Raw genomic sequence first — 20,806 nt, 5'->3', positions numbered from 1 at the left:
GAACAAAATGGGGGAGGGATGGGTATGGGAGACACAGCTGGAGGGAGGAAGTGGTAGAAGTGATGGGTCCCAGGGCTCTTTTTCCAGTCTCTCGATGGAACCTTGCTCCTTGCTACATGGCTGCAAGCAAAACTCCCATGTTCAGCCATCCAGCCAGATTCCGTCTTCCTTCCTCTAGTCCATGAAGCCCTCTGATGAGGGCTCCCATGCGGCAACCAGAATCCTACTGGCACACATAGGAGCTTGGAGAGTCATGCTGAGAACACCAAAAACCTGTAGGGAGCTGAGGGGCTGAAAAGCTGAGCCAGGTTAACATCTTGGAGGTCCTGAGCTCCCTGAGTCACTAGAGGGGAGCATGTAGGGGTGAAGCCAGTCAGAAGCTGGAGGCGGTAGGAAGTTAAAGTTTATAGAGACCCCCACCCCTCGAGCAGAACTGATGGACCACATCAGATGTCAGGGTGCATAATACCCAGGCTGAGAACTTCACCTAGCTGTCCACAACCTTCATGCCCAGGATACCCTTTTCCAGAATGCTTTAGAGGGAGAGCAAAGCCACCTCCATTGTCAGGCAGGTGATGTGAGGTAGACAACATCTTCTGTGCAGCCAGATCCTGAGGGAACCAGGAGAGACTGAGGTTCCAGACATGCAACATGCTTCCCTGGTGACCTGGGGGAAGTCCTCTCCAACATGGACATGTCCAAGACCACTTTCCCTAGAAGTCACCTTAGATGACCTTGCAGACAGAGTATGTTTGCCTGGAGGAGAATGGACAGTACATCCCAGTCAAAAGGATCAGAAGGTGCAAAGGTACAGAACTTGAAACACCAAGCAGGGGAAGGAATTGGCTAAGGTCAGCGTATTGGGTGTGAAGTGGACACAGGAGTCGGTGGGACAGCAGAGGAGATCAGGTCAGGAAGGCTTCTGCAGTGTGTGGGTCTTAAGCAAAGTAAGCACTGCAGAAAGAAAGAAATCTGGGAACATGTGAAACCAGGGAAATCAACCCCAGGGAGGTCAGGTTCTCCAGATACCAGTTGCTTCTGCAACCACCTCTATTTTGATGTGGAAATTCCATATACAGATCATTTTGTTACCAAGCTGTGTCCCTGGACACTTCCATCAGTAGAATTGATAAGAGGCCAGAGGAAGAATTGAGCCAGGGCTTTACTGGTACTCAAGCTGCAGCAGGAAGGAGCAAGAACAAAACACAGGTTCCCTTGCTTGCCCTCTGTGGTCTCGTTCCTTCAGTGGAGTAAGAATGGGGGCAGATCTGTGGAGCAGCCTGAGGGCTGGCTTAGGTGGTCTGCCCACCTCTTTGGTGATGCTGTGTGCAGGGGTCATGCCCAACACCTGCTCTTCTCCTTTCACCTCAGAAGCAGCAATACATTTCTGTCTTTGTTGTATCTCATTATTCATAACTGCCCGGACTGCCCGGTGCTTGCAGATATTTTCAGTCTGTTACAGGCTGTTTGTATTCTGTTGCTCAAGGAGATACCTGTCCAGGTGCCAAGTGCAAAGCACTCCAGTACAGGGTCTCAGGCCCTAGCCTGTCTCAGCTTGAAATGGTTCCTGTGGACTTTGTAATAAAGGAGGGCAGAATCTAATGTCAAACCCGGCCCTGGCCCCATGGCCAGCCTCTCCAGCCCAGGAACTTCATTCTGGATCCTTTGATGAGTGGTGGTATTTTCTGCCAGCTCAGAACACATTGTCAAGAGAACACCTGACACTTTTTTCATCCCGACCGGTGTTACCAGTCACAGATCAAGACTGGCCACTCTGGTGGGGAATCCCCAGGTCTCCTAGTGGAGGGGGAGTAATGATCAGGGGGTGGGAGGGAGAGAGTTGGCCTGGCCTTGAGGAGGAACTGATATAGAAGGTGCCCCCTCTGCCCACCTTCTCGAGAAGCGGCTCGCTGTCACGTTGCTTCCTCTGAATTCGCATCATCCTAGGCTTCACAATCATCACATCACACACCGTAAACAACTGTTTAAAGGTGTTTCTGTTGGGCAATTACTCGGGGGAAAGGAGCTACACATCCTGCTTCCTCCAGTAAGTCTTATTTCCCTTTGGACAAACTTGCCTGCAGCCTGTGTAAATGTGCTGAAGGTGACTCGATCCCTGAGAGCCAGGTGCCATCCCCAGTCCCCAGGCTGGGCCATGTGGTGCCTGAGCCTGCCTGCTGTCCCAGAGTCCCAATGAGGCCAGTGGAACCCCTCGGGATGCCCAGGTCACTGTACTCTGATCTGCATTCCAGGGGTACAGCTCTGGCTTCAATGCTGAGAGAGCACCGAGTGTGTGAATCACACTGACAGGAGGCAAAGGGTCAGATGAGGCCAGTGACCTCCAGGACAGAGAAGAAATGAGGAATCTGAGCAAGGTGGCCGGTGGTGTTGACAGGACTTTGTGTCTGATTGAGTGGGTGCGTGAGAAAGGATGCAGACTCTGGGGACACAAGGACACCAAGTTTCCTTTGGGTGAATTGGGACGATGAGGAGCTTTCTTCAGAAGAAGGACCTACAAGAAGGGCAGCAAGTTTAAGGAGGAATCCAACAAGTTTGAGGCTGAGGTTCCTGTGGGAAGCCCCAGCATAGATGCCCAGGAAAAGAGCCACTGGGTCTATAGGTTTCAAGGTCTGGAGAACAGCCTCTAGTCTAGAAATGGAGATTTGTGTCAAACAACGAAAGGTAGTCATTGGCTCAAATGATAAAGAACCTGCCTGCAATGTGTGAGACTTGGGTTCGATGCCTGGGTTGGGAAGATTCCTCAGAAAAAGAAATGACCACCCACTCCAGTATTCTTGCCTGGAGAATTCCATGGACAGAGGAGCCTGGCAGGCTACAGTGCATGGGGTGGCAAAGAGTTGCACACGACTGAGCGACTAACGCACAAATATAGGAAGCCTGAGATCACACAGGGAGGACTCTGCAGAAGCGAGAGAGGTAGGAGCAGGGCCAGAGTCCAGAAGATGCCCATGTGTGGGGCTGAGCAGGTTGATGGGCAGAGCAGAGGCAAAGGAGCTGGCATAAGAGGCTGAGAAGCAGCCAGCATGCCCTCGGAGGGGTCAGAATGTGAGGAGGCCATAACAGGTAAGAGTCTTCAGTAGGGACTAGTCAGAGAGGACCAATGCCACCCAGAAATCCAGAAAGTTGTGACTGGAAGGGTCTGTGGCTTCTGCATCAGAATAAAGGGGATGGGATAAGGAGGAACTGGGGGTGCGGGGGGAGGGAGCAGGGGAAGGGAAGCTGACCCAGGAAAGGTAGAGCTCTCCTTGGAGGAAGGCACAAGCTGAGGGAAGACCCTATCCTGGAGAGTCAGGGTCCTGGCAGAGATTTAACGAGATGAGAGTCAAGAGCCAGTCAAGAGGGAGAGATTTAAAGTTCAGGGAGAGGGTTGGATAACTGAGAGGTAAACTTTGGGAGCACCTGGAGGGTGGGTTTCCCCTTAAAACAAGTAAACAGGCTATAGAATTAATGAGCCCATTCTCACTGATATGTGCTGTGCTAAGTCATGTCCGTCATGTCAGTCATGTCCGACTCTTCTCGACCTTATGGACTGTAGTCAGCCAATTACTTTGTCAACAAAAGTCCATCTAGTCAAGGCTATGGTTTTTCCAGTGGTCATGAATGGATGTGAGAGTTGGACTATAAAGAAAGCTGAGCACCAAAGAATTGATGCTTCTGAACTGTGGTGTTGGAGAAGACTCTTGAGAGTCCCTTGGACTGCAAGGAGATCCAACCAGTCCATCCTGAACGAGATCAGTCCCAAGTGTTCATTGGAAGGACTGATGTTGAAGTTGAAACTCCAATACTTTTGCCACCTGATGCGAAGAGCTGACTCATTTGAAAAGACCCTGATGCTGGGAAAGATTGAGGACAGGAGGAGAAGGGGATGGATAAGATAAGATCTGTCCAAGGATAAGATCTTATCCAGAGGATAAGATCATTGGATGGCATCACCGACTCAATGGACATGAGAGGGTGGACTCTGGGAGCTGATGATGGACAGGGAGGCCTGGCGTGCTGCGGTTCATGGGATCTCAAAGAGTTGGACATGACTGAATGACTGAACTGAACTGAAGCTCCTCTCTTCATGCAATTCTCCAGGCAAGAATACTGGAGAGGGCAGCCGATTCTCACTGATAAGTCTCATCAGAGAAACTGTCAGCAGGACCTCATATACCTTTTTTATTTGGTTAGGGGTATCCCTGTTTTCAAAACCCACCAAGCATTGTATAAAGTATACAAGGATCCTCTACACAATTATTAATATCTCATCACCGCACAAACTACTACTGATTTTTGCCTGGGATTTTACCTTAATCAGTAACTGAACCTGCCAGGTGGTAAGTGTTCCTAAATATAGCAATGCTCTGGGACTTCTAGGATGGTCCAGTGGGTAACATTCCCCTGCTCCCAGTGCAGGGGGCCCTGGTTGAATCCCTGGTTGGGGAACTAGATCCCATATGCTACAGCTATGATTGAAGATCCTTCATGCCACAACTAACACCCAGTACAGCCAAAGAAAGAAAGAAAAATATTAAAAAAGGAGAAAAAAACGCTGCCAACAAACTTTAAAAAAAAAAAGCTGTAAGCGAGCATCCACACACACTCACAGGCACACTCACCACTTGCAAACACTCACAGCCTTGGCCTGACCATGGGATTCAAGGCAATGACTTGCAAGTTATTCAACCAGGGTGGGGGAGGGGCGGACACCACATTTCTTTCTTCCTTTTGCCTCCAGCACTGTCTATTGTGCAACTGACCATGAAAAGGAGCCAGGAGGAGGTGGAGACAACAGCATAAGCATCGTGGAGAAGTTCAATGACTCAGGTCAGAGACAGAAGAGGCATCAAGTCAACATCAGAGCCTCGGCAGCCACAGCACCCATTTTTCCCATCTCAGTCTTCAGCCTCCTTTTCCTCCATCTCTGTCCTCGGTCACTCTGACTTTCACTTCAGGTCATGTTATAAATTCACCCACCCAGCACTGGCCCTGTCTCCTGACTGAGGGCTTTCTCCCTGTTCTTAGGCACCTAGCTTCTGTTCAGCTCACCTCAATCCACTGTTGACCTAGAAGTGAGCCTGGGCTTGGAGCAGAAGCTTCTGTGCTCCCTGGATATGCTCTCCCTCGAGTCAGATGAAATCTGTTTCCTTTCTTCACCTCCCAGCCCTGCCTGGGCTTTCAGCAGGTGAAAGTCCACCCCTCCCATTGCCTCTCATTCCCCCTCTTTGAAGGGAGACAGACAAGGAGAGTGAGCAAGAGATAGCAAGAGACATTTCTTGACATTTACCGTTTTTCCATCCAAGGAGGAGCCTGGTAGGCTACAGTCCATGACAAAGAGTTGGCCATGATTGAATGAGTAAGCACAGAGGCCACACCTATTTCTCTGGGTCTCAAACACTTGAAAAAACTGAGTCGCTGGGCAGAGAACCCTCCCCCACCCTGCTGCTGCTGCTGCTAAGTCACTTCAGTCATGTCCGACTCTGTGTGACCCCACAGACTGCAGCCCACCAGGCTCCTCCATCCATGGGATTTTCCAGGCAAGAGTACTGCAGTGGCTTGCCATTGCCTTCTCCACACAGTCACCTAGAGGCACACAAATCCCAAGGCCAAGACACCGGTTCTAGAGCACCTGTTAGCAACCTCGTTGCTCCATTCTGTCAGCATGAAAACTGGGCAAGTGAAATAGATTTGTTTCCCCCAAGGAACAGGTTTACTGCCGAGGACACAATTTTATCTTACTTCTGCCTGATCCAATTTTCCCTGTCCCTTCGCCCCTGCCCCCCTGCCCCCATAGTCAGATTTCTCTCATAGGTTATTTTCAAATTCTACTTTTGAACCAGATTTGACACTTTCCTACCATTTATCAAAGATAATTTCTCTTCTTTAACCTCCAAACAGCTCAAATGCCACAACAACTTGGAAGTACTCAACTTTAAATTATTGCTTTTTCACATTCTGCTTTTAATGGAAACGTAGTTATTTCTATGGAAGGCTGAGAACCTACGTTGAGTCCCAGGTTAAAATAAGAATGCAAGCCTAATTCACTTCTAGTCACACATGAAAAAGCAGAGGTAGCAACACAAGCAACCCACCAAGGAAGAGCGAGGAAAGAAGATGGAGCCAGGAATCTATTCTTCTTTGGAAAGGATAGAGCTAAGCCAAAAAACTAAAACAGCATAAACAGTGGGTCGGACACGACTGAGCGACTTCACTTTCACACATTGGAGAAGGAAATGGCAACCCATTCCAGTGTTCTTGCCTGGAGAATCCCGGGGACGGGGGAGCCTGGTGGGCTTCTGTCTATGGGGTCACACAGAGTCGGACACGACTGAAGTGACTTAGCAGCAGCAGCAGCAGCAGCAGCAGCAGGATGGGAGTGGTAAAGGAGGTGGGAAGAGGAAAGACCATCTGCTGATGAATATGGAAAGAAGGGCCTATTTCTGACATAAAAGAGATGAAGCACAGTGTGCTTTCTGTGTGTGGCATACCTTTGTCTTCGCTACAAACAGGAAAACTTTCTATTTAGTCAAAGGGCTTCCCTGGTGGCTCAGAGGTTAAAGCGTCTGCCTCCAATGCGGGAGACCTGGGTTTGATCCCTGGGTCGGGAAGATCCCCTGGAGAAGGAAACGGTAACCCACTCCAGTATTCTTGCCTGGAGAATCCCATGGATGGAGAAGCCTGGTAGGCTACAGCCTACAGGGTCGCAAAGAGTCGGACACGACTGAGCGACAGAATGGATGGATGGATGGAATGGAACGAGGACTTAAGTTTTTGGATCCTCCAATAGAACAACAACAACAACAAAACCTCTTGGAAAGCATGGCGATTAGAAACAGAAGAGTGGAGGCACCAACATCATGCCTGACCTTTCCATGTTTGCATGAGCAAACGGAAGGAGACTCTAGGGCAAGGAGAGAAGATCACGTTAATTATAAGCGCTGTAAACCAAGTAACTGCGAAAGCACGTAAACGATCTTTCCTATACCAACTAAGAGATTCCTCAACTACACGCTTCAGAATCTGTGCTGAAAATTTTTAAGATTAAAAGCTGTGTGACAGGACTTCCCCGGCACAGTGGGTGGGAATCTGCCTGCCGATACAGAAGACACAGGTTCCATCACTGGTCCGGGAAAACCCCATATGCTTCGGAGCAATCACGCTCCTGCGCCACAACGGCGGAGCCGGCACGCCTGCAACCTGTGCTCTGCAGCAACAGGAGCCCGAGCACCACGAGCAACAGCAGCCCCCGGTCGCCACAACCAGAGAGGGAGGGAGCCCAAGCCAAGCAGTGCAGACCCAGCCCGGTCAAAAAACTAGCAACAAAAAACAGATACATGTCCAAGTCCCCGTGACAAGTCAGGTCCTACCTGGGAGGTGGGTGGAGGAGGAAGAAGACAGGAACCAGAGATCTAAGCACCACGCTGCTTCCCTGGAGAAGGTCCAGGCTCACATCTGATATGAGCCCTTTCCTCACAGTCAATAAATCACACTCACATAAGCACTTGCAAGTCACACTCATCCGAGTGGGAAGGAATTCCAGTTTTATGAGGCAAGAAAATCTTGATTTTCAGGTGGCCAATTTATAATAATTAAGAGTATAGATAATGGAAACGGCCCCTTCCCCAAAGACAAATTACTTTAAAGAATGAAGTCCGAACTTATTTAGCCCCATTTATTATTTGAATAATAATAAATGAATAGATAATACAGTCACATGGTTCAAAATTCAAAATGTACAAAAGGATATGTAGTGTCAAGTCTCCTCCCTCCCAAGACCCTACCTCCTGGTTGCTTTCACAGAGGCAACCAGTGTTACCCGTGTCCTATGAATATACATCCATAAGATAAGAAAATATGGATTTATATGATCCTCCCCCATAAAACACAAATGGAGGTGCCCGGTACACAATTCTGTGCATTGCCTTGCTCTTTAGAAGAGTAATTTCTGTAAAAAGATATAGTTTTATAGCTGCAGAGTATTGCTTTGTCAAGCCATATTAGAACTTACTTAACAAATCTTCTAGGGAAGGACAGTTCTATTATTTCCAATCTCTGGATACTGTGGAGAGACCCCGGATCCTGTAGGGACAGCCTGTGGGGGAGGCTCCACCCCGAGGCCCTAGCTCATTTGCATGCTCACACCTGATTGGTCGGCCCCTGGCCCCCACGGCATGGTGGGACTGGCCTTTCTGCTGCTCATCCTTGGCGCTCACCCAGTCTCCCATGTTGGCTATTGCCAAGTTCAGAGGACACTGGTCACACCACACACCTGCCACAAAATGACCACTCCTCATTACCACTGCACCCACAAACCACCTCAAGTGCTAACTAGGGCTGCTCCTGTCTCCATGACCATCCTCTGCAAGAGGATGCAAGACAGGCCTATACAAATGGGCAGAAAGAACTGTGGGGGAAACACCCTGCCCCAGGACTGGGGGAAGGGGCTCCCACACACAGGGAGACAGATGGGCACTGTGCTTGCAAGCTCGATGTCCCTTGCATTTTCAGACTTCCACAGGCCTAGAGTCAGGAGAGGAGACCAGAGATGAAAAGTGAGAGCTGAGGAACATCCCCTCAGGGCTGGGAGGTAAATCCCAGGTTGTAAGAATAGGTCAGAACAGGAGGAGGCGAGGCAAGAAGGAAGAGAGAGAAGGAGGACCAGGATGAGAGGAAGCGTGGGCCAAAGAGCCCCTTCCAGCTGGACTCCTGGCTCACAAGCCTGCCAGCAACCCTGCCCAGGGCCTCTAGGCAACCGTTCCCAGAGAGACCCCGCATCCTCTTCTCCCACGGGAGGACTGGGGAGTCTCAGGAGAGACCTGGCACGGCCTAAAACGATTTGGGGAAAGCAGAAAGCAAAGACAAAAGAAAATGAAAAACACCAAACCGAGGAGTCTTCTAGAAAGGTGTAACCATGACTCCAGACTCAGCTGACCACTCCTCTCCTCTGCTAGAGGAACCCAGCAGCTTGGGGTGCACAGAGCTGAGAAGCCCCTGATTCAGGCAGCATAGCTTCAGGATGATCCCGGTGAGGTGCTAAGCAAGGGAGGACGATGGAGGAGAGAGAGGACCCAGGGGTGTGAGGAGGGAGAAGAGGGCATAGGCTCACAAGTTCCTGGCCCTTCTCCCCCTCACACTCCCAGACCCTGGAGCCGCGGTCACATTCCCCATCCCAGGGAACACCTAGTTGTGGAAGAAGCCCCCGTGGGAGAAGGCAGGGAGGTCAGGGGCACAGACAGGAGCCTTGGGCAGGCAAGCCAGGGAGTTGACCTCACAGGACCCAGCATCCTGGTCCTCCCGGAAGTAGATGGAGTCAGCAGAATTGATGGACGGGTCCTCGTCAAAGAAGTTGTAGGGTCGCAGGAAGAAGCCCACACCGTTCCCCACTGTCACCGTGTTGGGAATGTCCTCTGCATGTGGGATGTGCAGGAAACCGGCTGTCACCCAGGCCACCAAGTCCTAGTAGGGGAAGAAAGAGGATCATGAGGCCTGGTGCTGCTAAGGACACCTCTTCCTCTCCAACAGGATTCACTTTGGGAGCCCACCATCCCTCAAGAGGGCTTTAAATCTTTAAATGTTTTTTTCATAGTAGCCCAGAAGTCAAAGCATAAAGAATCAATTTCATATCAGGAGCGTTGCCAGCCTCCACTATCCTAGCCTGCAGCTGCCATCTCTGACATTTCCCATCACATCGCCATCAGCCTACCCATCCCAAGAGAAATGATGACACCCACAGGCTACTTCAGCACCTCCCCCGACTCTGGGAGAGTTCCCAAACTGTAACTGAAGGAAGGAGAATGGAGGAGGGGAGATCAGGTTTGGGTGGCAGAAAAGTTCAGCATTTGGACATTTCTCCTTTAGTGGCGAAGACAGAAACGGAGAAGTTTTAGGTATAAGAGATGTGGTCTTCCCCGGTCATCCCAGCCATTCTGAATCCTGGGGCCCTTAAAGGACTCAGTCCACAAGCAGAGACTGAGAGAGCTGCTGCCTCTTGAGGAAAGACTGGAGCCTCAGCCAGGGTCTGCAGATGAACTCCCAGCTTAGGAAGTTTCCCCCCACAGGCAGTGAGCAGATCCTCAAAAGCACAGAAGCAGGAGTCAGCTCAGCCCTTCAGGTGATCACGGGTTTTCAGGCCCCCACCCCAAGAGAAGGTGGGGCTGATCTCTGTGTTCCCCACCCCTCCCTCATCTCCCACGGTCAGCTGACCTTTCCAGCAATGGTCTCATTGTTGATGAAGTCAGCAAAGTCCACGGTGGGAGTCCAGGGGTCATTCTGATTGAAGATGCTGGAGCTGCTGGGCTCTGTCTCCTTCCTCTGGGTCACGGCAAGCTGGTACCTAGAGATGCTCTGGTCAGGGGTCCATGATCACTGTCCCTGTCCTGCTGCCTGATCATCTTGGAAAGGAGCCAAGCCCATGGACCTCAGCTTCCCAGCTCATCCACACCATCACTGTGATGTCACCCTAGTGTGCAGCCGGTGTCCTGCCCATCCCACACCCCACCTAGTGGGTGGTCCAACACCTTTTTTTTTAATTTTAAAGATACGGTACTGAGGTGATCTTTTTTATTTTGGTCTTTCTTTTTTTTTTTGACCTGAGTCCACCATCTTATTATTATGTCCTTCTCCTGTTGATCCCTTTAGATTTCACAGCATTAGGAAAACAGGAAAGACTTATCCACCTGGGCCTTAGCCTTCCAAGGGGACCATGTGTCTACTGTAGACCTTTTGATAACCAGGAAATGTTTTGTGCTATTATTTCACCTCGTGTAGATTTTAAACTGGGTTCCCAATTGCTCCTCCTAACATGCTCTTCTCAAATCATCCACCCGCCTCCAACAATACACCCCACCCACCTTCCCCAGCTGAAGGCTCTCTCCATGGAGCTGTTCTGGGGCAGCGGCCCCCCAGCAAAGCTGACCATCTGGATCCGATAGCCACGAGGGTGCCCCCACTTGTTGTTCTGCTTGCTGGCCAGGTACAGGTAGCGAGGGGAGGCCCCTCCCAGGGGGAAGGAGGCCTGCTCCTCCGTCTCCAGCTGCTTCCGGGTCACCTGCAGCCTCTGTGTCTGGCGCTCGGGGCTCCAGGGTACCGTCGTGGGGACAAAAGCCATGTCCTCAGCCCAGACCCAGTTCTCCAGTCCTGGGGGGGTGAGAGGATAAGGAAGGGCTGGTCAGACAGCTGCCCCACCCCTCGGACTCTGCCTGCACCTGGCTTCAGAGTGAGGGCCAAAGAGAAGACCAGACTTAGTGTGTACCCTGCTTCCCTCCCCTCTCCCCAGGATGTCCACAGCTTTCAGCCAAAGCTGGTGATCTGTGAAATATTTCTTCGAGGATTTCACTCCATCCTTGTTTAGCACTTGTTAGTGAAGACACCTGTGCTCAGTGCTGGGAACACTCTAATGAATGAAACCTTACCCTTCTGCTCTCACTGAAGCCTAAGGAAAGCCAAGCCGTAATGAGCCTACAGTGTGAGAGGAGCACATTCAAGATTCACAGTTAGAGGAACCCAGGTACAGGCAGGAAGAGAGGCAGTTCCGGTCCACGTTTCAGCCTGGCCTTAAGGATGTCACCATCTGAGATGGCACGGCAGGGTATTCAAGGCTGGGGCAAAAGAGGAGCAAAAGCAAAGAAGACCAACTGTCACCTATTGTGTGTGTTTCCAGGGACGCAGAAGGTGAGGGTGTGGCTAAAACAGCATAGGGAAGAATCTGGAAGGCAGGTGGCAGCTGCCCTCTGAAGGGACAGGCCTTGGCGGTCCTTTTGCAGTTGGGAATCCATCAGTGACTGGGGCAAGTGGGAAGTGTGTGAGGGAGCAGGCTGGCCTGGGCTGGTAGGTCCCTCTGAGCACAGGGTGAACCCTGGATCTGAGGGGAAGAAGAGTTGAAGTAGCAAACAGAGGCCTGGCGCCCAGAGGGGACTGGCAGGAAGGCCAGGCGATGGGGTCATAGATACTTTAGCAGCAGAACAGAAAGAAAAATCTGGTGATGAAGTCAATGTGGGGAACAACAGTGAAATGTCATGGACTCCTAAATATCGCATTACCTTGGCTCTCTGTGACCACAACTCCAGAAACTTTTTATCCCACAGTATCCTCTCGACCCTTCACATTTAAATGTATTGTACCCAGAGATGAAAACTCAAGGAGGAGGAGGGCCCACCTGCCAAGGAAATGTGCACCCGGGGATATCCAGGGTTGGCCTGAATGTGCCAGGGACTCAGCGGAATGCACCCAGATCTTCCCCAACACCAGCACTGCAGGCAGACACAGATAAGCTGAAAAAACAAACGTCTGCCTCACTCAAGGAGGGCTTGTATAGGTGCCAGGGAGGGAAGAGAGCAAAGGGGACCCTTAGCCTAGATACTGTCTCTTCTCTAAGCTTAGCTGTTTCCCAAGATTTTCTAATGAGGTCATGTGGATGGAGTCTGGCATCTCTGCACCCAGCCAGTGAGCTAAGATCACAGGGAAATTCAACAGCCAACTCTCTCCCATCCACCTAAGAGAAAACATGAAACTCCAAAATCGCATACCCACATCTTCCTTTCCTGGGAAACCTCCATCAAACTCAAAGCAAATAGTGACAACTCCTCAAACCCCTTGTCCAGAATCATTGCCTCTGCCAGCACGTCTTACCTCCCACATCCAGATCCACCTTGTAGTGGGCACTGTGTGTGTGGATGGTGCCCAGTGTGTTCTCCCGAACCTGGTTTCCATATCTTCGGGCAGCACCAAAGAGGAACGCTGAGCTGATGTAGCCCGTGGCATGGAATTTGACTTCCATGGCCCCATTGGGGTGGAAGACCACATCCCACACGTAGTCATAATTGAGCAAGGTCGACACAGACCTGAAGACCAGCACTGTCTCCACAACGCCCCCAAAATAGTGGGAATGAAAATCTGAGTGGTGTCGCCTCAGGGGCAGGCCCTTGTTCAGCTCAAACACACAAAAGGCATCGTGTAGGGTCCTGGGGGCTTGGGACTCCAGAAGGAAGTGCCAGTCCACGTAGGTGGCCAGATAGGGGCAATCGACGCCGCGGGTCAGGGGCGTGGCGAACTTGCCCATGCCAAAGCTGCCATCCATATAGCGAGTGAGCATTGCTGCTGGGGTATTCCCACCATAAATAGCCACGGCATCTTGCAGGCTGATCTCATAAGCCAGTCGTTCTCCTTGGAATCGAACGTCAAAGATCCTAGGACCACTGAAAGCTCCGAGGCCAAAGGAGAAAGTCCACAATGAGGAGGTCACTCGACTGCCCTGGACACTGAAGCGGAGGCCCTGGGGATGGAATTGCAGAGGTGGAGTTGGACCCGGGGGCACCTGGGACTTCAGGGACCAGGACCCTCCTGTGCCATTGTTTGGGATCACCACCACATTCACCTGGCCAGACTCAAACTGCTCCTCCAGCTGGGCCAGACTCTCATAGTAGCGGCCTTGAAAGAACACCTTCTGGATGGTCCACTGGGTAGGCTCCAGAGCCTTGTGATCTACCAGCAGCTCCAACCCCACGGGGTGCAGATAGTACCCAGCCCCTGAGATGTTGTAGTAGAGGCCAAACCAGGTGGCCCGGTCACCTGATTGCAAACCACGGGGGGCTGTGGTCATGGTCACCAGGTTTCCTCCTCCTTGTTTGTAGGAGCAGCAGTGGTGGAGGACACCAGAAGCCTGGGGCAGTTCTCTGTCGAAGATCATCTGGTCTATGTCCAGGTACTCTCGGAGAAGCACAGGGCGTCGGTAATAGGGCAGGGGGCCCCCATGACGTTCCACGGTCACATCCCGCACGTAGGAGGGCTGGGGCAGCGGCCCCACCACCAGCTCAGTCACATTGGGCTGCGGTTGTTTGCCAAAGAAGACGATGGCCAGTGCCTCCCGGGCAGGTCGGGGGCTCCCCCTGTCCAGGTGGGCCAGGGCTGCAGCCTTCGGGGGCAGCTGCAGCTCTACCGAGAAGATACAGTTGTCTGAGGGTCGGGCCTGGGCTGCATCCACCAGGTCTGGCCCCAGCTTCTGGGTCAGGAAGCTCATCACAGCCGTCAGCTCTTCTCGGCTCAGGTCTGCAAACAGCTGATTCTGGTCAGGGTGTGTCCAGGGCTGGACACTGGGTGTTCCGGAGGGGCAATAGTGAGGTTGGCTGGCTTCACCCCCATCTCCTCCTCTGCCAGCTAGTAAGACACACACCAAGGCAAAGATGGTGATGACAGCCAGAGCGAGGAGCACCAGTGTGGTCTTCTGGTTCATGGTCCCGTGAATATAGAGACAGAGGGTTGAACCAAACTGGAGACTTGTGTTCTCAGGCCAGCAGAAGAGGGTCTCTTTTGGCCCCTGTATTGAGGGTTCCTGGACTCTGGCTGAGGTTTTCAGTATTCCGATGCAAAGGAAACAGAAGGTAGGAAGAGCATGGGAAGGCTGGGGGTGGGGTGGGGCGGCTGGGGGTGGGGTGGGGCGGCTGGGGCAGCAGGGGCGGGGCTAAGGCAGGGCAGCAGCGATTTCCACAGACCTTACACGGCTTTGTCTTCCAGACTTCCAATTCAGATTTTGCTCTCTGGGTCAGGGGAGATCTGGTGCACGGGGAAGGGGTGGTGGGGATTTCAAAATAATGCAGCTAACCAGAATGAGCACAGAAATGCATAGAAATGCCAGAGGGGGGCAGCCCCTTATCCCCCTCAACCCCCCTTCTTTCCCCAGCCCCCACTTTCCCAGGGCCAGATGTTTCCTTTCCTGCAACTGGAACTATTGTCCTCCTTCCAAGAACACCCCCCACCCCCCTTCTTCAGTTTCCCAAGCAGCATTTCTTGGCCAGGTCTGTCCCCCTTGCCCCCTCTCCTCCCTGGCTAATTTCCTTGGCCAGAATCCCTAATGTTCTCTGGGGGATTCTAGATACTTCAAAAGTCAAACAGAAGAAATTCAAGTAAAAATCTCATAATACTCTTTATTATAAATTACACACACCATGAGGTTTTTAAAAAATTCTATTTTTCCATTTCAATGCACATGCATAAAGAAATGTCTGGTATAATGTTCACCAAATGTGAACACCAGCTATTTCTGAGTGGTAGGATTTGTGATGTTTTTTGCCTGAATATTTTAATAACGGCATCATTTGTATAAATTCATCATTTTTAAGACAATGAACTGGAAACAGGAGTTTACCAACAGGGTATATGGGGGTTTATGTGGTAGGAGGCTATTTCCCAAGGGTCGAGTGTCAGGAGAGCAGGAAGTGGAAATAGGAAGGAAGGTACAGGTTTTAGCACCACCACCACCCTGCCCTACCCATGTCCCTCCACACACTCAGGGCTACAAGTCTTGGTAGGAGAAAGGTGGCAGGTCCGGGACACAGGCTGTCAGGTGGGGAATGCAGGCCACATGATTCACACTGCAGAGCCCAGCATCCTGGCCTTTCTCAAAGTAGACACTGCCAGGGGAGAAGATGGAAGGGTCCTCATCAAAGAAGTTATAGGGTCGGAGCAAGAAGCCAACTCTGTTCCCCAGAGTCACTGTGTTGGGGACATCCTCAGCGTGGGGGATGTGCAGGAAGCTGGCTGTAACCCAAGCCACCAGGTCCTGCAGGAAGAGGAGGAGCTGGAGATTTTGGAGGTAAGACCCAGAGAACCTCCCCTCAGCCACGATCCCCAGTCTCCAGCCCCAGGCCCAAATAACAGGCTTCTCATCCATGTTAGAAGCTGTAGTTTGGTCCCAGAGCTAATCTCACCCTAGGAGGGATGAGCCATGTTGGTCATCAGGGGACTCCCTGGCCCCTAATCTAACAGCTGGAAACCTACCATTCCCTCCATCCTACAGCCATGACACTAGGCTCAGGGGAGCCCTGGTCCTCTGCCCCTAGGTCTACCAACCTCTCCTAAGAGGGTCTCATTGTTGATGAAGTCAGCAAACGCTGCAGTGGCTGTCCAGATGTCATTCTGGTAATAGATGCTGCTGCTCTGGGACTCCTCCTCCTTTCTCCGGGTCACCACAAGCTGGTATCTGACCAGGAATGTTGTAGGAAGGGCAGTGTCAGGAAACATCAGGGGCCTGGACAGCCCAGATGGCCTTTGGATCAGGTTCTGTGTGAGACTGATTCCCGTCCCATTATCTGCTTGGATCTGAGAGATCCAGGGGTGAAGGGTCCACTGAGGTTAGTGAGCTGGGGTCTCTTAAGAGCTGGGATGGGAAGGGGACCAGCCCTTCCCTACCACCCAGTTCCCCGGGGCCCTCCTCACCTCCCCCAGCTGAGGGCCCTCTCCATGGTGCTGTCCAGTGGCATGTGTATGCCAAGAGGGCTGTGGATCTGGATTCGGTACCCGCGCTGATGACCCCAGGCATTAGTCTGGTTGCTAGCCAAGTAAAGGTAGCGGGGAAGGGGGCTCCCCAAGAAAAAAGCCGTCAGGTCCTCCCTTCCCAGGACCTGCCGAGTCAGCTGTGGGCGCTGCAGTTGGTGCTCCGGACTCCAAGGGGCTGCCACAGGTTTAAACACCACGTCTTCAGCTACCACCCAGTTTTTCAGCCCTGCCAGGGTGAGGGGAGGGAGAGGAGTTCCACACCAGGTGAGACAGGTCCCTTGTCATCTCCGTGATGCCCACTGCACTGGCCTGAAAAAGGGCTGCAGAGCCCAGCAGAGAGCACTCTGCCCTGGGAGCCAGGTCTGGACTTGAGGGCTAGCCAACCTTCTTTGAACCTGCCCTGTCCAATAGCTACCACCAGTTACAAGCGGCTCTTTCAATTTAAAACTTCAGTTCCTTAGTCACACTAGCTACATTCCAAGTGCTCAACAGCTACCTATGGTTGGTGGCTAACAGACTGGACAAGGTAGGCATGTACTTCTATTGCTGCAGAAAGTTCTGGGTCCCGGTCTATCCAGTAGACCTTGGACCAATTATTTGCTTCTTTGTAGTGAAGCAAATTTGATTCACCTTGTGAATCTCTACCCTAGGCATAAAAAAAGTTGTTCTATGGCTGAGCTCCATAAATGGAAAAGCACACACAGGTGGCTAACAACATTCTTCTAACTATGAAAGGGATTTTTGTCTTGGAGAAGCTGGCTGGAAAAACCTGATCCCCTCTTCTGGTGCCCTGCATACTCCTCCTGACTCTGAAACTTTTTCTTCTCTTCTCAGTTTGGCAGGGAACACTTTGTCTTTTTCACAAATAATACATTTGTATCTTTAAATAGTCTGGGGTGATCCCTGAAATTCTTAGACTCTTTCTGCAGGTTCAGACTGCCAGTTCCTTCCAGTCTTACTCCCATGAAGGTGCTGGCACAAGGGAGCTGTCCTGAATGCAGCCAGTGCCCTGTGTGCAGGCGCCTGACATAGCCTCTGGCCCACAGCACGAGCCTGCGCTGCCTGCTCTAAGGATCCAGTAAGTGTCACTTGATTTTACGTTCTAAGACAAGGCTCTTTAACATCAAAGTGCTGGAGAGAAAACTTCAAATCAGAAAACAGTCATATACCGAATTTGTCAAAGAATAATCTAGTTAATACTAGCATTTCCATCATGCTCTTTTCTTAGCTCTCCTCCCCTCCACACCACACACAGAGGCACATGTGCCATCTTTATACTCAAGAGGATATGAAAATGTTTCACGAGAAATATGCCGAGTTACGGTGCATTATATACTGGCAGCCACCTTCTGACCCATCTCCCCCACCCTCCTCGATTTCTTTAACTGTAAAATAGAGTCTGGCGGATTCCAAATTTTTTCTCTGGGCCAACAGTCTGATTTGGTTAATTATTTTCTGAACTGGACAAAAAACTGTCAAGAGGAGAAAGTCCCCTTGGTGCTTAGAGCCCTACTTGAGAAATCCCTCTACATTTGCATCAAGCCTGTTGCAGGCCTGCCAAGTCACTGGAGAGCCTATTGTGATGACACATGCTGGCAGGAATGGGCTGGGCCTCCCCAGAAGGTGCCTGGGCCCCTATGCTGCCTCCCTAGTCGTCTGAAATCCTGTGGGAGCAGCCCCCAGCCAGCACCTCCCTCTCTCAGGCCCCAGCACTACCTCCACTCTATAAACCTCTTTAGACACTGCTTCCTACCTCTGCTCATCCCCTTGCTTTCCCCACCTCCACACTCTCAGAATAACGAAGAACTCAGAGCCCCAACTCCAGCTGCATCCATCCAGCCTGACAAGGCCAGTTCCCTACTCACAGACAGGCTAAGGCAGCCAGCCAGCCCAGCACGGCCATTATGTTTCGTTCTAAAATTGCAGGTCAGAGGGGCCAGGCAGTGGATCCCTATCTTCTGCTGAACATCCAGTAGACCCAGCATCTAGGCTGACTGCAGTCGAAACACTCACATCAGTCCCTGCTGTTGCCACAATAAACTGTGGTACTGGAACGCCACCCTCTTACCTCTTTGGGCTTGATGTGGGGGTCTCCCTTCCCTCTGGCCCACCCCAACTCTCCATCCTCATCCCCCGGGGCACTCACCTGCCACATCCAGGTCCAGCTTGAAGTGGAAGGCATGTGTGTGCACCGCCCCCAGCACTTGCTCCCCCACGCGGTTCCCAAAGAGGAGGCTCTCCTCTCCCTGGCTCAGGAAAGCTGTGTTGATGTAGCCCGTGGCATGGACCCGCCCTTCGAGTGCCCCATTTGGGTGCAATACAAAGTCCCAAATGTAGTCATAGTTGCCTACAGAGGACACAGACCTGACTACGAGGGCCGAGCCAGCCAAACCACCATAGAAATGACTCTGAAGCTGATTGTGGTGCCTTCGGAGGGGTAGTCCCTGGGCCTCCTCAAATACACACACAGCCCCCGGGAGCAGCTGGACTGCCCCCTGACCCACCAGTACGTGGGTGTCCACCATGGTAGACTGATAGGGGCAGTCTACACCCCGCACCAAGCCCCGGCTGTGCCGGCCAAGTCCATAGCTGCTGTCAAGGTATCGGGTCATCATGGTCTTGGGCGAGTCGGCACCATAGACAGACACACACTCCTGGACACTGACTTCATAGGCCACTCGCTCACCCTTGAACCGAACATCAAAAATTCTCATGCCACTGAATGCCCCATGGCCAAAGGCAAATGTCCAGAGGAAAGACTCCACGAGGTGCCCCTGGACACTGTACCGGGAGCCCTGAGGTGAGATCTCAAGAGGGGGGAGAGGACCTGGGGAGACCCGGGAGCGGAGGGATGAGGCCCCATCTGGCAGGGGTAGAGGAACTCTAACCACATCCAGCCGGCCAGCCTTAAACTCCCATTCCAACTGACCCAAGTCTGCATAGTAGTGCCCGAGGTAGAAAACCTGCTGGACAGCCCAGTGGGCAGGGTCCAGGGCCCTATGGTCCAGCAGTAGCTCGAGCCCCACAGGGTGAAGAAAAATCCCGACACCTGAGATGTTATGGTGGAGGGCTATCCAGGTAGCACGGTCCCCTGAGCGCAAGCCACGAGGGGTGGCATGCAGAGCCGCCAAAGTGGAGCCATTGTAGTTGAAGACAGAAGCCAGGAAGACTGGGGCCTTGGGGAACTCCACCTCTTTCAGATGCGTCCACATCTGGGCAGACTCGGTTGCCAGCATGGGGCGTCGGTGATAGGGCAGGGGGCCCCCATGACGCTGCACGGTCACATCCCGCATGTAGGAGGGCTGGGGCAGCGGCCCCACCACCAGTTCAGTCACATTGGGCTGGGGTTGTCCGCCAAAGAAAACGATGGCCAGCGCCTCCCGGGCAGGTGGCGGGCCCCCCCTGTCCAGGTGGGCCAGGGCTGCAGCCTTGGGGGGCAGTTGCAGCTCTACTGAGAAGATGCAGTTGTCTGAGGGTCGGGCCTGGGCTGCATCCACCAGGTCTGGCCCCAGCTTCTGAGTCAGGAAGCTCATCACAGCCGTCAGCTCTTCTCGGCTCAGGTCTGCAAACAGCTGGCTCTGGCCAGGGTGTGTCCAGGGCTGGGCATGGGGGGATACAGAGGGGCAGCGGGGAGGCAGGCTGGAGCCACCACGGCTGGTCAGCAAGACATAGGCCAGGGCAAAGATGGTGATGAGAGACAGTGCCAGGAACACGAGGACTACCTTGAGATTCATGGTGAATGCTGAGAGCTGAAAGGAGAGTCCCACCAGCTGCCCCTTCCAGTTACTGACATCAAATCAGGGTTTATATTCAGGAGGATGGATAGGAATAGCGAAAACTCCACCCTGTGGGTTGGACGGGAAATTTCTGACCTTGATTTATATAATTCTGCTCCAATTTTCTGTTCTGTGGTTTGGCTCAAGGTACGACTTCCACGTGCATCGCCTCGGCCCATCCCTGAACTCCTCCCAGCAGCACGGTCAGTACCCACTCCCAAGCGCCATCATTTAGAGCAGATTAGAGGGCATTTGTATACACGCTAAACTCTACCTTCTGCCCAGAATGGGTCTGAGGAAGAATGCAAATCTCAGATGACCGATCAAGTCCTATGAGCTACATGCAACCACTCTGGCCACTTTCCTACCTTCTGGCAGGCACTACCCCCAGGATTTCCAGGATCCACTGCCCAGTTCAGCAATAAGCACTGTGTTCTGCCAGACGCCTAAGGCAAAGCCCTTGATCTGTAGTCTCAGGCCTCTTCCATCTAGTCAGCTGAGAAACGAGTGGTGAAGACCTGGCCACAGCAGTCAATTTGTATACCAATCGCAGGTCCCAAAGCAGCGTGACCTCAGGGGACTTACTTATCATGAGACTCAGAGTCCTGATCTATAAAGAAGGGATAAAACTACTCTAGAGAGTCATGGAGAATAAATGTGATCACGCAGATAAAGTGCTTCACAGAGCTTGACACAGGGCAGGCATTCAAAAACAGTCAGCTACAGGTACTGATCTCTGAAATAGAACAGAAGAGATG

The 20,806-nt window shown here is 52.1% G+C and overlaps 2 protein-coding genes across 3 annotated transcripts; both read right to left on the bottom strand.

The window, feature by feature from the left end:
* Window positions 1–7,637: 7,637 nt before the first annotated feature.
* Window positions 7,638–14,409, bottom strand: AOC3 (amine oxidase copper containing 3). Its single transcript, XM_055407939.2, has 4 exons — window positions 12,631–14,409; window positions 10,854–11,139; window positions 10,207–10,336; window positions 7,638–9,459 (listed from the first exon to the last, which is right to left on the bottom strand). The coding sequence occupies exons 1-4, from the start codon at window positions 14,228–14,230 to the stop codon at window positions 9,184–9,186; spliced, it is 2,292 nt and encodes a 763-aa protein (XP_055263914.2). The 5' UTR covers window positions 14,231–14,409; the 3' UTR covers window positions 7,638–9,183.
* A 458-nt stretch (window positions 14,410–14,867) lies between these two features.
* On the bottom strand, window positions 14,868–20,754 carry AOC2 (amine oxidase copper containing 2). 2 transcript variants are annotated; one of them, XM_055407936.2, is made up of 4 exons: window positions 18,419–20,754; window positions 16,213–16,498; window positions 15,847–15,976; window positions 14,868–15,407 (listed from the first exon to the last, which is right to left on the bottom strand). In XM_055407936.2, exons 1-4 carry the CDS (start codon window positions 20,004–20,006, stop codon window positions 15,396–15,398), a joined length of 2,016 nt encoding a protein of 671 aa, XP_055263911.2. In that variant the 5' UTR covers window positions 20,007–20,754; the 3' UTR covers window positions 14,868–15,395. The 2 variants fall into 2 exon arrangements, with proteins under 2 accessions (XP_055263911.2, XP_055263909.2); XM_055407934.2 differs by having other exon boundaries at window positions 14,877–15,556.
* Window positions 20,755–20,806: the final 52 nt, after the last annotated feature.

The sequence above is a fragment of the Moschus berezovskii genome, chromosome 20 (assembly GCF_049115385.1).
Source record: "Moschus berezovskii isolate FMDL1 chromosome 20, NW_MosBer_1.0, whole genome shotgun sequence".
Taxonomy (NCBI): domain Eukaryota; kingdom Metazoa; phylum Chordata; class Mammalia; order Artiodactyla; family Moschidae; genus Moschus; species Moschus berezovskii.
Note: the sequence above shows the minus strand (reverse complement) of the source record. Positions and strands in the feature narration are given on the sequence as shown.